General features: G+C 45.5%; 1 protein-coding gene across 4 annotated transcripts in view; it reads left to right on the top strand.

Moving 5' to 3' along the window:
• LOC143733141 (proprotein convertase subtilisin/kexin type 7-like) overlaps positions 1-12,407 on the top strand; it is a 58,527-nt gene extending 46,120 nt beyond the window's left edge. For all 4 annotated transcript variants that reach the window (XM_077224718.1, XM_077224721.1, XM_077224720.1 and 1 more), the window contains 7 exons: positions 1,659-1,763; positions 1,853-1,955; positions 5,711-5,867; positions 6,706-6,800; positions 9,395-9,488; positions 10,181-10,298; positions 10,381-12,407. In XM_077224718.1, coding sequence (XP_077080833.1) covers positions 1,659-1,763; positions 1,853-1,955; positions 5,711-5,867; positions 6,706-6,800; positions 9,395-9,488; positions 10,181-10,298; positions 10,381-10,602 — 894 coding nt within the window. In that variant the 3' untranslated portion in view covers positions 10,603-12,407. The remainder of the gene's footprint in view (positions 1-1,658; positions 1,764-1,852; positions 1,956-5,710; positions 5,868-6,705; positions 6,801-9,394; positions 9,489-10,180; positions 10,299-10,380) is intronic.
• The last annotated feature ends 1,470 nt before the right edge of the window (positions 12,408-13,877 follow it).

The following is a 13,877-nucleotide window of genomic DNA, read 5'->3' as shown; positions in this document are numbered from 1 at the left end:
CCCAAAGGAATGTGGTAACCAGCTATGGCCGCCACATAAACCTTTCATGTAGTGAACCGCTCTTTCAGGAACTCCAGGACTGTACCAACAGGGCAGGTAACTGGGTCCAGCTGACGACCAGTGCACCAAGAAGTGAAAACTCTTCACTTCAAGGCATACAGTTTCCTCGTGGAGGGAGCTCTGGAGTGTAGAATGGTCTCCTCAACCTTGGTTGAGAGACCAGAACCTATGAGCTGGACCCCCTCAGAAGGCAAGCCCTCAGCTTCCATTGTTCTGGACGGGGGTGAAATATTGAGCCCCCTGCCTGTAACAACAGGTCCCTCCTGATCGCAATCTCCAGAGAAGAGCCGTCAAGGATCCGAGAACCACACTCTGCCCGGCCACCTCGGTGCAATCAAGGTGAGACAAACTTTGTCCTGGTGAACTCTCTCCAGAACCCCCTGGAAGCAGAGCGATCGGGGGAAAAGCATGCAAACGTAGTCTTCGAGCCTTAGCCACATCTGTAGCATAGCATCCAACCCCAGCGTAGCTGGATGCGTGAGGGAGAGCCAGCGTGGACAGTGAGACGTCTCTTGAGACGCTAACACTTGTGCCTGGCCGAACGCCCTCCATATCTGCTCCACCTCGGGGTCAAGCCTCCATTCCCCGGGCCTCAGCCCATCTCGACAAGATGTCTGCTCTTATATTATGGGCTGCTCTGAGTGACAGTATCTTCCCCTGGGACCACAGGAGGATTTGGTGCGCCAGTTTGCAGAGTGGACGTGAGTGCAAATCCCTATGGTGATTTATATAGAGGACCACCATTGCGTTGTCGGTTCGGACGAACACATGGTGGCCCCTGAGGTCTGCGAAGAAATTCTATAAGGCAAGAAAAATAGCCATCATTTCCAGACAGTTGATTTGCCAGGGAAGATGGTGTCCCCTCCACAGACCTTGAGTCGAACGGCCCTCTAGGATTGCTCCCCGTCTCGTGAGGGAAGCATCTGTCGTTAGCATCTTGCGACGACAAAGAGCTCCCAGTACGGGACCTTGGGATAGGAACCAGGGTTTCTTCCACATAACCGAGACACAAAAGCATTGATGCGTGACCTTGATCATGCGAAAAGTATTGCCCCTCGGGGAAAACCCCCTGGTCCTGAGCCACCACAAGGGTCTCATGTACAACAGGCCAAAAGGTATCACGTTGGACGCTACCACGCCTAGAAAAGTGGTCCTTTGAACTGGAGAAAGTGCACTTCAGCAGTTGCTGAAATGTGCTCGTGGGAGGGTAGCGATGCTCTGCTTTTGTACGAGGAACTGGCTTTAGTGGTTTGGGGCGGCATCGGGGCTTCTAGGGACGACGCAGACTGAGGGGAGATAGAGCTGGCAAGCCCCATAACCGTGCCCTTTATGGCCAGCTATAGATCAATAGTGGGATGTTTGTACACAATGTTTTTTTTATAGGAGACCGGTTTCTTCCTAATGGCACGAGGAGGTTGTGCTCATGAAGGCAGAAAACGTTTATCCAGTTTGGATTTAGAAAAAAGCTATTGCGCAATTATTGAAGCTGAATTACTAATCAGAAATGAAATTAGAAGAATGTTGCTGCTGTTATATTATTATTATTATTATTATTTATACTATTAAGCTTAATGTTAATGTTTTAATGATGTGTTTAGCATGACACACAGGCGGACTGGAGGAGGAATGGAGCGGGTTTCCATCACAGCCACATGTATGGCTTCGGCTTGCTCAACGCCTGGAGGCTGGTCAACGCTGCCAAGGTCGAGTGTGTGTGTGTGTGTGTGTGTGTGCTATCAGACAAACACAGTTCACATAAACACAAGCTGAGAGTGTGACTGTATGTCTGCAGGTTTGGGAGTCCGTCCCCTTCTTGGTGTCCTACCAGAGCCCAGTTTTAAAGGCCAATGAGATCATCCCAGCCCATCCGAAAACACTCACTCACACTTGGAATGGTAAGAGATTTATATGGAGGATTTTCTTTGGATAAACAACAGAACGCAGAATGAATTGTGGGTAGAGCTCTTAAGATATTTAAGACTCATAAGAACATTTCACCCTGAAATCAGAATGAAAAATTAAGATATTAGATTTTGCATAAATAAAAGAATAGAATGAATGAATGTATTTTCTTTATTTCAGTATTTAACTGAACTGAGAAATATGATTTGCTGTTTCCCGATCAGTGGTTGGCCATAAACAGGGCATTATGACAGCAGTGTGTGCTGAGGCTCTGTTAAATGGACCCGTCACACACACAGCAGTTTTCGGCCCTTACTTGGAAATGTTTGTCCGTGTTTGTGTGTTTTAAGATGAACTGAACTGAAAAAAATCACCGTTGATAACGTGTTGTTTATGACAATTAAAAGTAATTTACATCAAAAATTTTAACTAAAAATATCAATATAGCTTTTTTTAAGCAGCACAAAAATTGCGTTTGTTACGCTGGCAATTTCGATGACGTCACTGGCATGGTAGGACCCGCGAAGGTATATAGGCAACAGCTGCAAGTCGTATATACACACACGAAAATGAGTAATTTTAATGGCATGAGTTACGCATTTGAGCATGTGAGGGACAGGCCAGTATTATCTGACTACCACCACATGGAGGATGACCAGTTTCAGGCTCCACACATACAGTACAGGATCGTTTGGGGGGAAGTGTGTGGGCGCGGGCGCTGCAGGAGCATGGACACTGCACTGGAGTCGATCTGTTGAAGAGAGGTCAACCTGGAACATTTATTGATCGGCGAAAATGCATCATCATGCACCGTTCATTTCGGATGCTGTGCGGTGAGAGAGACGTGTTGGAGGAGGCTATGCTATCTCTAAGGGATGTCCGAGCTGAGACGCTGGAGCGCCCCAAAAGTAGCTGGTATGTAACAGTGTATTTTACGAATTGGCGACTGTGCTAGGCTAGGCTAACTTATATCCTTTTCTCAGACTGTTAAAGTTAACAGCGTACCGGCAGTTCACTCTTTGGGCGAGGGGGCATTTGGGAAGGATGAATAAGATTCGTTCCCATCCTGTGCAGTGAACTAACGTTACATCTTTTCCCCTCAGCCGAATATCAAGGATTCGAGTATGCGTTGGACTTGTAGCTAAATAAAACATTTGATGTCAGACGCTTCATGTACTCATTGACGTTTTCAACACATCTGTCTCTCGTACCTAGGATTAAACACTAGAAATCATGATTAGAATAATTTTGTTGACAAGGCAGGGGGTAGAGAGAAGCTAGCTCTGCTAGTGTTAGTTGGCAACGGAATAGCCTACCATGCCAGTGACGTAGTCGAATGTTGAAATCCAACATGGCGGCGCCCGTGTAACAACAACAACATTTTCAATGTACCATTTTATCCCTTTTAACAAATTCTGCCATTTTAATAATTGTACCAATGAGAATAAATAAAATACATCTGTTATATCACATTTTTTCAAATTTCAGTTCAGTTCATCTTTAAGTATGTAAGTGAAAGGTTGCTTCCCTTTTCAATTTTGCTCACATCTTTCTCGCTGTTCATTTAGTCTCTCTGTCTTTAGTCAGCTGGCTGAGAACCGCTGCATTTCTTGCTCTATTTAACAGCCGTTCCTTCTCAGAAAATCTGCTTGTCTTTTGAACTGGATCTTCTGACACAATTCAGCAGCTTTTGGTCGTGGAAAATATGTGTCGTCTTCTACATTATCTAGAAGTGACTTTTGAACTGAGCATCACTAGACAGCACTAATGGAGCAGCACACAGAAAGCGGAGGTGGCCTGCAGGCCTTATTTATGCTTTTATTTTCTTCCTGTGACGCTAATTTGCTATTTTTACATCCAAGCTTTTATTATTAGTCTTACTCTATTAAAATGACAGAATGGATGTTCTAGATTGAGATCCTCTTATTTCTGGAATTGGACCATATAGTGCCTTTACAATGAAGATGCCAAAAGGAATATTTATTAAGAACCAAAATCTAAAAGGATATTAAAATATATTTAATACTTATTGAGTTACAGGCATGCAAACTTTGGGCAAATGTTTTTTTTCTGGTTGTTGTTTTTCCCCCATATCCAGCAGTCACTGTTGGCATAAATATGCAGCAAAGATTGCTTAAGTCAATAGATTTGACTAAAAGACCTACAAAACACCTACATAAAATAAAATAACCTATATAACAAGTAAAATAATGATGCATCTTTCCAAGTAATTTTACCCCCCTGTAAGTTGGCTTCATATCTCAGGTGAAAACTGTCATTTTGACCCCCTCTACAAAATGAAATCTGGTTGATTTGACACTGAACTACCCACGTGTCTTTACGGGATCTTTACGGGATCTTTACGGGATCTTTACGGGGTCTTTACGGGATCTTTACAGGATCTTTACGGGATCTTTACGGGATCTTTACGGGATCTTTACGGGATCTTTACGGGATCTTTACGGGTTCTTTACAGGATCTTTACGGGTTCTTTACGGGATCTTTACGGGTTCTTTACGGGTTCTTTACGGGATCTTTACGGGATCTTTACGGGTTCTTTACGGGATCTTTACGGGTTCTTTACGGGATCTTTACGGGATCGTTACGGGTTCTTTACGGGATCTTTACGGGTTCTTTACGGGATCTTTACGGGTTCTTTACGGGATCTTTACGGGATCTTTACGGGATCTTTACGGGTTCTTTACGGGATCTTTACCGGATCTTTACCGGATCTTTACGGGATCTTTTACGGGATCTTTATAGGATCTTTACGGGATCTTTACAGGATCTTTACGGGATGTGTGTGAACGCACACAAAGATTCCAGAAAATCACTGTCAGTGTTAAATGAACCAAAATCAAATAATCCTGGACACATTATCAGTGTATTTCCCTGAATCTATGTGAAAGGGGCTCAAGTCAAGTCAAGTCAAATATATTTATATAGCGCTTTTCACAATACAGATTGTATCAAAGCTGCTTCACAGTATCAATCAAAACAACTTAACAATGTTTGTTTATTACTGGAAAAAAAGACATCCTAGTTTGGTAGAGCTGATCAATGGTATGATTGGTTAATTAATTTGAATATATAAAGTGACAGCAGCCTAATATTCCTGTGTCATCATGCTAATCAAAGAATAAAAGACAAAGAGAAAATCAATCACTGCTCTTGAGAATAACTGTTTTAGCTTTGATAAGGACTAATCTATATTCAGTTTATAATTTATGCTGTGAAGAGCACCGTTTACAAGATTACATAGTACCTTACTTACAAGTACATCGTTTTGTGTTCATTTCAGCAGGCGGGGTACAAATTTGACCCAGCCCAACTGGGCCAGTAGAAGCAAACCCTTAGTGTTGAGCCCTGATATTAAAACCAGTTAATCTGATGTTTATTACAATGGGTTTATGTGAATATTGTTTTGAGTTCATTAAATTAAAGGGGGTTATATATTTTTTAAAGCCTATTAAATATTCAAATTGATAGCTTTCAATTATACTGTTTTCAATTATATTTTGATATAATTAATGGTTAAAATTGAGGGGGAAATCGAGAGAGGCCTTCATTCACAGGGCTTAGCATAAAAGATGACATTAAACAAATATTTAAAATATACTGTCTTCATGTTTCTTCTCTAGATAATTTTGGAGATTCAACGTTTCAAGAAATATAGTGCTTTCAATCAATTGAAAAACTTATCTAATCACATTTTTGTTCTGTGATTTGTTTAAATGCTTGATTGCAGTGTCTGCGTCTGAGCTGGGTCGCTCGGGCATGCGGACGCTGGAACACGTGTCCGTCACCGTGACGATCCTGCACCCTCGCCGCGGGGACGTGGAGGTCACGCTCGTGTGTCCCAGCGGGATGAGCTCGCTGATCGGAGCCAAGCGGGCGCTGGATGTGTGAGTGACACCAGGGGTTAAATTGGGATTTATTATGTGGGGGTGCTCCCCTAGGGGGGTTCGGGGGTATGCGCACCCGGGAATTAAAAAAACAAAACAAAACATTAAATAGCACTTCCTGGAGAGTTTTGCGCAAAGAAATGGAAAAATTGAGTATTACATGATATGTGAAAAACTGCAAGGTTAAAAGCGTATACTTGGCATTGTTGTAGTATCAACAGGTATTAGGACATTTAGTATTTACATTACTGTTAATCAGTCATCACTTGATTACAGATTGTATTACCTTGTTATGCCAAACATAATGTGCGCATGAAGAGACAGTAGCAACAGCTGAGAAGATTTGGGTCTCAGGTGACCAGGTCCACCTCACACACACTTCCTTCTCCCATTCTCTCTCTTTACTACTACAACACACACACACACACACACACACACACACACACACACACACACACACACACACACACACACACACACACACACACACACACACACACACAGCCTACGCTGCGTAATTTTTCATCAAGATATGCACAAGTCACAAAAATAAAATCAATCTATCCTTGTGGAAAGGTTGCTTGGTAGCTAAAAGTAGGTCTAGCAAGTCTTATATTTCTGTAATTCACACAGATCAAATACAAATATGCTGACTGAATAGATTGCTAGTTTATTTTGAGTAGCCAGCTAGCAGTTCTCTTGGCAGTTTGCTGATAATCCGGTGTCTGAAGTAAAATGCTCAAAACATCTTAGAAAAATCTCATGGTCAACCTAGTCTTGGTTATTTAATTTAGATTTAGTCTTATTTTCCTTACCTTGATGTGTTATGTTTGAATAGAGATACGACTGGATTGACAGACTGGACGTTCTCCACGGTGCGATGTTGGGGAGAGGGAGCAGAGGGACAATACACTCTACAGATCACCGACTACAGTGAGACACTGCCCTTTTTTTAATGCAGAAATTAAGACTCTTTTTGTGGAAGAATTATTTTGGTTAGATGCTAGCTTTTTCTTGCTAACGATGTCATGAGAGCATCTTTAAAATCCAATAAAGGCTGATGGCACTTCAAGAACATATACAGTCGTTTACTAAAGGCTAAAGAGAACGCCAATATTTAGATATAGGCCCACATGACCAGCGCTATACTGTTAGCGGATACCCCGTCGCGGTCACACTGCTGAGAGCGGCGATTAAATGAATATGTAATAATGTGCGGCGCTTTCCTCTTAATAAAATATTAACACAACAACAAAAATGACAGTGGTAAAAAAACGCTGTTAAGAAAGCAAATTCGGTCACAGTAATTTATACAGCACTTTATACAATAGATTGCTTTAAAGCAGCGGCTTTACAGTTTTAAACATGAAAATGCACTCGGTTACAATCGTGACCTCGGTTCCCTGGGCGATGAATGTATGACACCTGCCCTCGGGTCGGCTTCTCTCAGATCTGCCCTCGGGTCGGCGTGCCGGATCTGCCCTCGGGTCGGCTTCTCCCGGATCTGCCCTCGGGTCGGCTTCTCCCGGATCTGCCCTCGGGTCGGCTTCTCCCGGATCTGCCCTCGGGTCGGCTTCTCTCAGATCTGCCCTCGGGTCGGCTTCTCTCAGATCTGCCCTCGGGTCGGCTTCTCCCGGATCTGCCCTCGGGTCGGCGTGCCGGATCTGCCCTCGGGTCGGCTTCTCCCGGATCTGCCCTCGGGTCGGCTTCTCCCGGATCTGCCCTCGGGTCGGCTTCTCTCAGATCTGCCCTCGGGTCGGCTTCTCCCGGATCTGCCCTCGGGTCGGCTTCTCTCAGATCTGCCCTCGGGTCGGCTTCTCCCGGATCTGCCCTCGGGTCGGCGTGCCGGATCTGCCCTCGGGTCGGCTTCTCTCAGATCTGCCCTCGGGTCGGCTTCTCCCGGATCTGCCCCCGGGTCGGCTTCTCCCGGATCTGCCCTCGGGTCGGCGTGCCGGATCTGCCCTCGGGTCGGCTTCTCCCGGATCTGCCCTTGGGTCGGCGTCCCTGCAGGATCGGATCGGATCTGCCCTCGGGTCGGCTTCTCTCAGATCTGCCCTCGGGTCGGCGTCCCGGATCTGCCCTCTGGTCGGCGTCCCGGATCTGTCCTCGGGTCGGCGTCCCGGATCTGCCCTCGGGTCGGCGTCCCGGATCTGCCCTCGGGTCGGCGTCCCGGATCTGCCCTCGGGTCGGCGTCCCGGATCTGCCCTCGGGTCGGCGTCCCGGATCGGATCTGCCCTCGAGTTGGGGTCCCGGATCTGCACTCGGGTCGGCTTCTCCCGGATCTGCCCTGGGGTCGGCTTCTCCCGGATCTGTCCTCGGGTCGGCTTCTCCCGGATCAGCCCACGGGTCGGCTTCTCCCGGATCAGCCCACGGGTCGGCTTCTCCCGGCTCTGCCCTCGGGTCGGCTTCTCCCGGCTCTGCCCTCGGGTCGGCTTCTCCCGGATCAGCCCACGGGTCGGCTTCTCCCGGATCTGCCCTCGGGTCGGCTTCTCCCGGATCTGCCCTCGGGTCGGCTTCTCCCGGATCTGCCCTCGGGTCGGCTTCTCCCGGATCTGCCCTCGGGTCGGCTTCTCCCGGATCTGCCCTCGGGTCGGCTTCTCCCGGATCTGCCCTCGGGTCGGCTTCTCCCGGATCTGCCCTCGGGTCGGCTTCTCTCGGATCTGCCCTCGGGTCGGCGTCCCGGATCTGCCCTCTGGTCGGCGTCCCGGATCTGTCCTCGGGTCGGCGTCCCCGATCTGCCCTCGGGTCGGCGTCCCGGATCTGCCCTCGGGTCGGCGTCCCGGATCTGCCCTCGGGTCGGCGTCCCGGATCTGCCCTAGGGTCGGCGTCCCGGATCGGATCTGCCCTCGAGTTGGGGTCCCGGATCTGCACTCGGGTCGGCTTCTCCCGGATCTGCCCTGGGGTCGGCTTCTCCCGGATCTGTCCTCGGGTCGGCTTCTCCCGGATCAGCCCACGGGTCGGCTTCTCCCGGCTCTGCCCTCGGGTCGGCTTCTCCCGGATCAGCCCACGGGTCGGCTTCTCCCGGATCTGCCCTCGGGTCGGCTTCTCCCGGATCTGCCCTCGGGTCGGCGTCCCGGACAAAAGCACGGAAGTTTTAAAATTACCCGACGTTAACTGAGATGCGGAACACAAGAGAACAGCGGAGCTGCTCGCTTTAAAGATCCTGCTTGCCTCTCAATCGTCCAATTTCAAAATGGTTTTCACAGGATGAATTTTGAGTTTGTAAGCTTTCGATACCTAATCTATGATGACTACTAAAATATGTGATATGAAAAAAGGCAATAAAATAAGAGCACCAGCACTAGTAGGACGTGACAGGTTTTTAATTAAACCTGTTTTTCTCAATATTCTGTTCCTGAAAATCATAACGATAACTGTTGTTGCCGACAAACGATGAAAGAAATAAAAAACAGATTTGGAAAGGGCTTTAATATGGTATCAAACCCTGTAATTGGTCAAATGTCAGCATGTGATGGGTCTTCCCAGATGGCATCACATGTGGTGACGTGTCTCCCGCTCTGTTTCAGGAGACTCGGCTCTGGCGTTGGGTGTCCTGAAGTACTGGAAACTCACTCTGTACGGCTCGTCTCTGTCTCCGCAGCAGGTGAACGAGAGACGGAGGTGAGCACTAATACTCTACATTCATTCAGTGCTTTTACTTGAAGATATTCGAAATGTTGAGGAAATAAACACCAAATACTTCAACTGTTAAACAGATTGTGCTGCTTGTTTTTGGGCCAGATAATCATTCCACGTGGTTTATTTGTAGACTAGATATGATGAACCTGTTTAATTCAATTCAATTCAAATTTATTTGTATAGCGCTTTTCACAATACACATTGTCTCAAAGCAGCTTTACAGAAAGTGCATTTCGGAAATGTACATAGAAAAATACAGTTAGTTAATCATGTATTAATTTATGGCATAAAATATCGCCGGCTTTGAGTCGTCTCTTCACAGGCATCGAGTCGTCTCTTCACAGGCGTTGGGGCATCTAAAGTCTCCGTGAGAGGCTGGATACAAACTGGAGCTGACGAACGCTATTTACCTCGGGACTAGCGTCCCGAGATAACAGCAGAAAGGCAGATGGGAAATAATTAGCATAGCTGATGTTCATAATGTTAATGCATTCGAACTGATTCAGCAGTAGTATCAAAGGTTAAGCATTAAGTGAATGCTTGGTTAAAGAGATGCGTCTTTAATCTAGTTTTAGGTCTTTAATCTAGTTTTAAATTTTATAGTTTACAATGTTAGTATTAAAACATTTGTATGTAAGCAATGTATTTGTCTGAAAGTTCGTCTGGATTTGCAGAGTTGTAGAAGACGCCATGAGTGGCCAGTACCTGACCAGCAGCTTCGCTCTGCCCTGCCCGCCTGGCATCGATGTTCCTCCTGAGATCGTGAGCCCCTTCACCTCCAGCAGCCTGAAGGTGTGTAGTCACAGACCACACACTGTGTTCAGATACTGTGCTGTGTACCCCGTGCCGTGACCATGACTGTTGTGCTGTGCAGTCTCTGCTGCTGCTGGGCTGCTTCGCCCTCTTCTGGTCGCTGTATTACACTCTGGAAGTGACGCTGGCACACTGGGACTGGCGTGGCTGTGGCGGGGCCGTGCGGGGCCGAGGACTGCAGGCTGGAGCCATAGGCCTGGAGGACAGTCAGGTGGTGGAGATCCAGCCGGAGATGGACACCGAGGCCAAAGTGCCCCTCATCGCTGCTGAAGAGCACACGTAGCACTCAGGAAAAGCCCAGATCGGGACACTCTTCATCTCTTCTATCGTCTCCATCTCTTCTGTCTCCATCTCTTCTGTCGTCTCCATCTCTTCTGTCGTCTCCATCTCTTCTGTCGTCTCCATCTCTTCTGTCTCCATCTCTTCTGTCGTCTCCATCTCTTCTGTCTCCATCTCTTCTGTCGTCTCCATCTCTTCTGTCTCCATCTCTTCTGTCTCCATCTCTTCTGTCTCCATCTCTTCTGTCTCCATCTCTTCTGTCGTCTCCATCTCTTCTGTCGTCTCCATCTCTTCTGTCTCCATCTCTTCTGTCGTCTCCATCTCTTCTGTCTCCATCTCTTCTGTCTCCATCTCTTCTGTCTCCATCTCTTCTGTCGTCTCCATCTCTTCTGTCGTCTCCATCTCTTCTGTCTCCATCCCTTCTGTCGTTCTCCATCTCTTCTGTCTCCATCCCTTCTGTCGTTCTCCATCTCTTCTGTCTCCATCTCTCTTCTGTCGTCTCCATCTTTTCTGTCTCCATCTCTCTTCTGTCGTCTCCATCTCTTCTGTCTCCATCTCTCTTCTGTCGTCTCCATCTCTTCTGTCGTCTCCATCTCTTCTGTCGTCTCCATCTCTTCTGTCTCCATCTCTTCTGTCGTCTCCATCTCTTCTGTCTCCACCATCTCTTCTGTCTCCATCTCTTCTGTCGTCTCCATCTCTTCTGTCGTCTCCATCTCTTCTGTCGTCTCCATCTCTTCTGTCGTCTCCATCTCTTCTGTCATCTCTTCTGTCATCTCTTCTGTCGTCTCCATCTCTTCTGTCGTCTCCATCTCTTCTGTCTTCTCCATCTCTTCTGTCTCCATCTCTTCTGTCTCCATCTCTTCTGTCGTCTCCATCTCTTCTGTCGTCTCCATCTGTCGTCTCCATCTCTTCTGTCGTCTCCATCTCTTCTGTCGTCTCCATCTCTTCTGTCTTCTCCATCTCTTCTGTCTCCATTTCTTCTGTCTCCATCTCTTCTGTCGTCTCCATCTCTTCTGTCTTCTCCATCTCTTCTGTCGTCTCCATCTCTTCTGTCTGGAACTTCAGGTTGCACTTTGCTTTTGTTTGAGCATGTGAGCAGACGCTCTATATCGAGTTGCCTTATTTTGTTTGCTTTGATTTATTTGCTGATATGTTCCTGACAATGTTACCTTATAAGAGTGCCTGATAAAGTGATTGAGTCTTTGTCGTATTTGAAACATTTATTTCATATAAGATTGGATGATTGCGTGTGTGTTTGGAGAGGGCTGTGTGAAAGATATGTTATGGAGTTTAATATAATTACATTTTTTACATACTTTTTTTTCTTTGTCATGATTCATTGAATGTGTCACGATTGGATAATTTCAGAGTATAAATACCTACAACACTTGAATTTTGAAATGAGGAAAGAGATCGGTGACACTTTATTTTGATGGTCCCTTTAGAACCTTCTGTTGACTATGAGCAAGTTAACGTAGTTAAAGTTACTAAGAGTATTAGTAGACTGTCTGCTTTATATACTTTATTGTGATGCTCCTCCAACAGAGATTCTGACTGTAAGTAACTACAACTACATGTCAGCTTATTCTGCATCGCTCTACTAACACTCTAAGGAGAGTTTGGTGCAACGTTACGTATAGTCAACAGAATGTGTTTTAGTGACCATCAAAATAAAGTGAAACCTGGAGACTGTTTAAAGCTGACGTCTGCTTAACTGCAGTTGTTTTACTGATTTTAGCCTGTTTTTTACACTGATTTGTGGTATTTTTGTGAACAAGAATTCAGATGTGGTTTAAATAAAAACAAAAAGGGAAAGTGTTTCAGCATCTCTTTTACCATGGGTTACAGTAATATGCGCTCACAGACATGCTCTAAAAATCAAAACAAAATTATAATAATTACTTCTGTAATTACTTCTGAGATGAGTGAACCCTACTTGATTTTTGTCTTGAGTAATTTTATTGGTATACAAGTATTTCTATAAAAAGGGATCTGTCAAGTCAAGTCAAGTCATCCTCATTTATATAGCGCTTTTAACAATGTAGATTGTTTCAAAGCAGCTTTACAGAGATAAACATATAATTTAAGGTAACAGAGATTGGTTTGGTTTTATAGTGGTTCTTGAAAAAAAAAATTTCCAGCTAAAGTTAGTTTTGATTGATTCACTTCCGTCTAAATGATAGTTTGTTATTAAATTAGGGGCCGCTAAGACGACACCGTTCTCTCTAAACAGACTTTAAACGTGAACCTGTGTTAGACGCTGATGGCGTTCACATGCGCATTAAGAATTTATTCTATAGTTATGTGCGTTTGAATATATGTGCGCAGGTTTGTAATTCCTTACAAACCATGCCTAAACAAACTACTTGTCTTGTCTATAAATTTTGATGCAGAATTTTATCTTTTAATCTTATCACTTCGGGTAGGTACGCAAACCGAAAAATATCCACAAGGCTTTATCTGTAGAGTGGTATAGGGATCCTCCATAGGGAGAGGCTAGTTGGCACTTCAGCACTGCATTGTCATCGGGTCCAGGCGAAAGTCCTTCGTCAGATCTGGAAACGGCCTGGATCCGGCAGGCTGCGGGAAAACCTCGGGATAAACAAAGACACTAAAATTAGCGTAGATGCCATTCTTCTTATGATGTAACGAGTACATCAGGATTTAAGGGAAGTGTTCCCAGTTCCGGCTGACCTAATCTAAGCAGCCTAATATTGAATTATAGAAGTCTATAGAGTGTTATGTGAATGCTAGGTCAAAGAGATGTGTTTTTAGTCTAGCTTTGAACTGACAGACTGTGTCTGCTTCCCAGACAATGTTAGGAAGATTGTTCCAAAGTTTTGGTGTTAAATAGGAAAAGGATCTACCGCCAGCAGTCGTTTTAGATATTCTAGGTATTATCAACTGGCCGGAGTTTTGAGATCGTAATAGACTCGAAGGACTACAATGCGTTAAGAGCTCGCTCAAGTACTGGGGAGCTAAACCATTTAGTGCTTTGTAAGTAATCAGCAATATTTTAAAATGTATACGATATTTAATAGGGAGCCAATGCAGTGTTGACAGAACCGGGCTAATATGGTCGTACTTCCTGGTTCTGGTAAGAACTCTAGCTGCTGCGTTTTGAACTAGCTGTAGTTTGTTTATTAAGCGTGCAGGGCAAGCACCCAGTAGAGCATTACAATAATCTAGCCTTGATGTCATGAACGCATGAACTAGTTGTTCCGCATTTGTCAATGAGAGCATATGACGTAATTTAGATATATTTTTAAGATGGAAAAA

The sequence above is a fragment of the Siphateles boraxobius genome, unplaced genomic scaffold (assembly GCF_051911475.1).
Source record: "Siphateles boraxobius isolate OS27281-9 unplaced genomic scaffold, OSU_SipBor_1 91, whole genome shotgun sequence".
In the NCBI taxonomy this organism is placed as follows: Eukaryota; Metazoa; Chordata; class Actinopteri; order Cypriniformes; family Leuciscidae; genus Siphateles; species Siphateles boraxobius.
The sequence above is the reverse complement of the archived record's forward strand: the minus strand, read 5'-3'. Positions and strand labels throughout refer to the sequence as shown.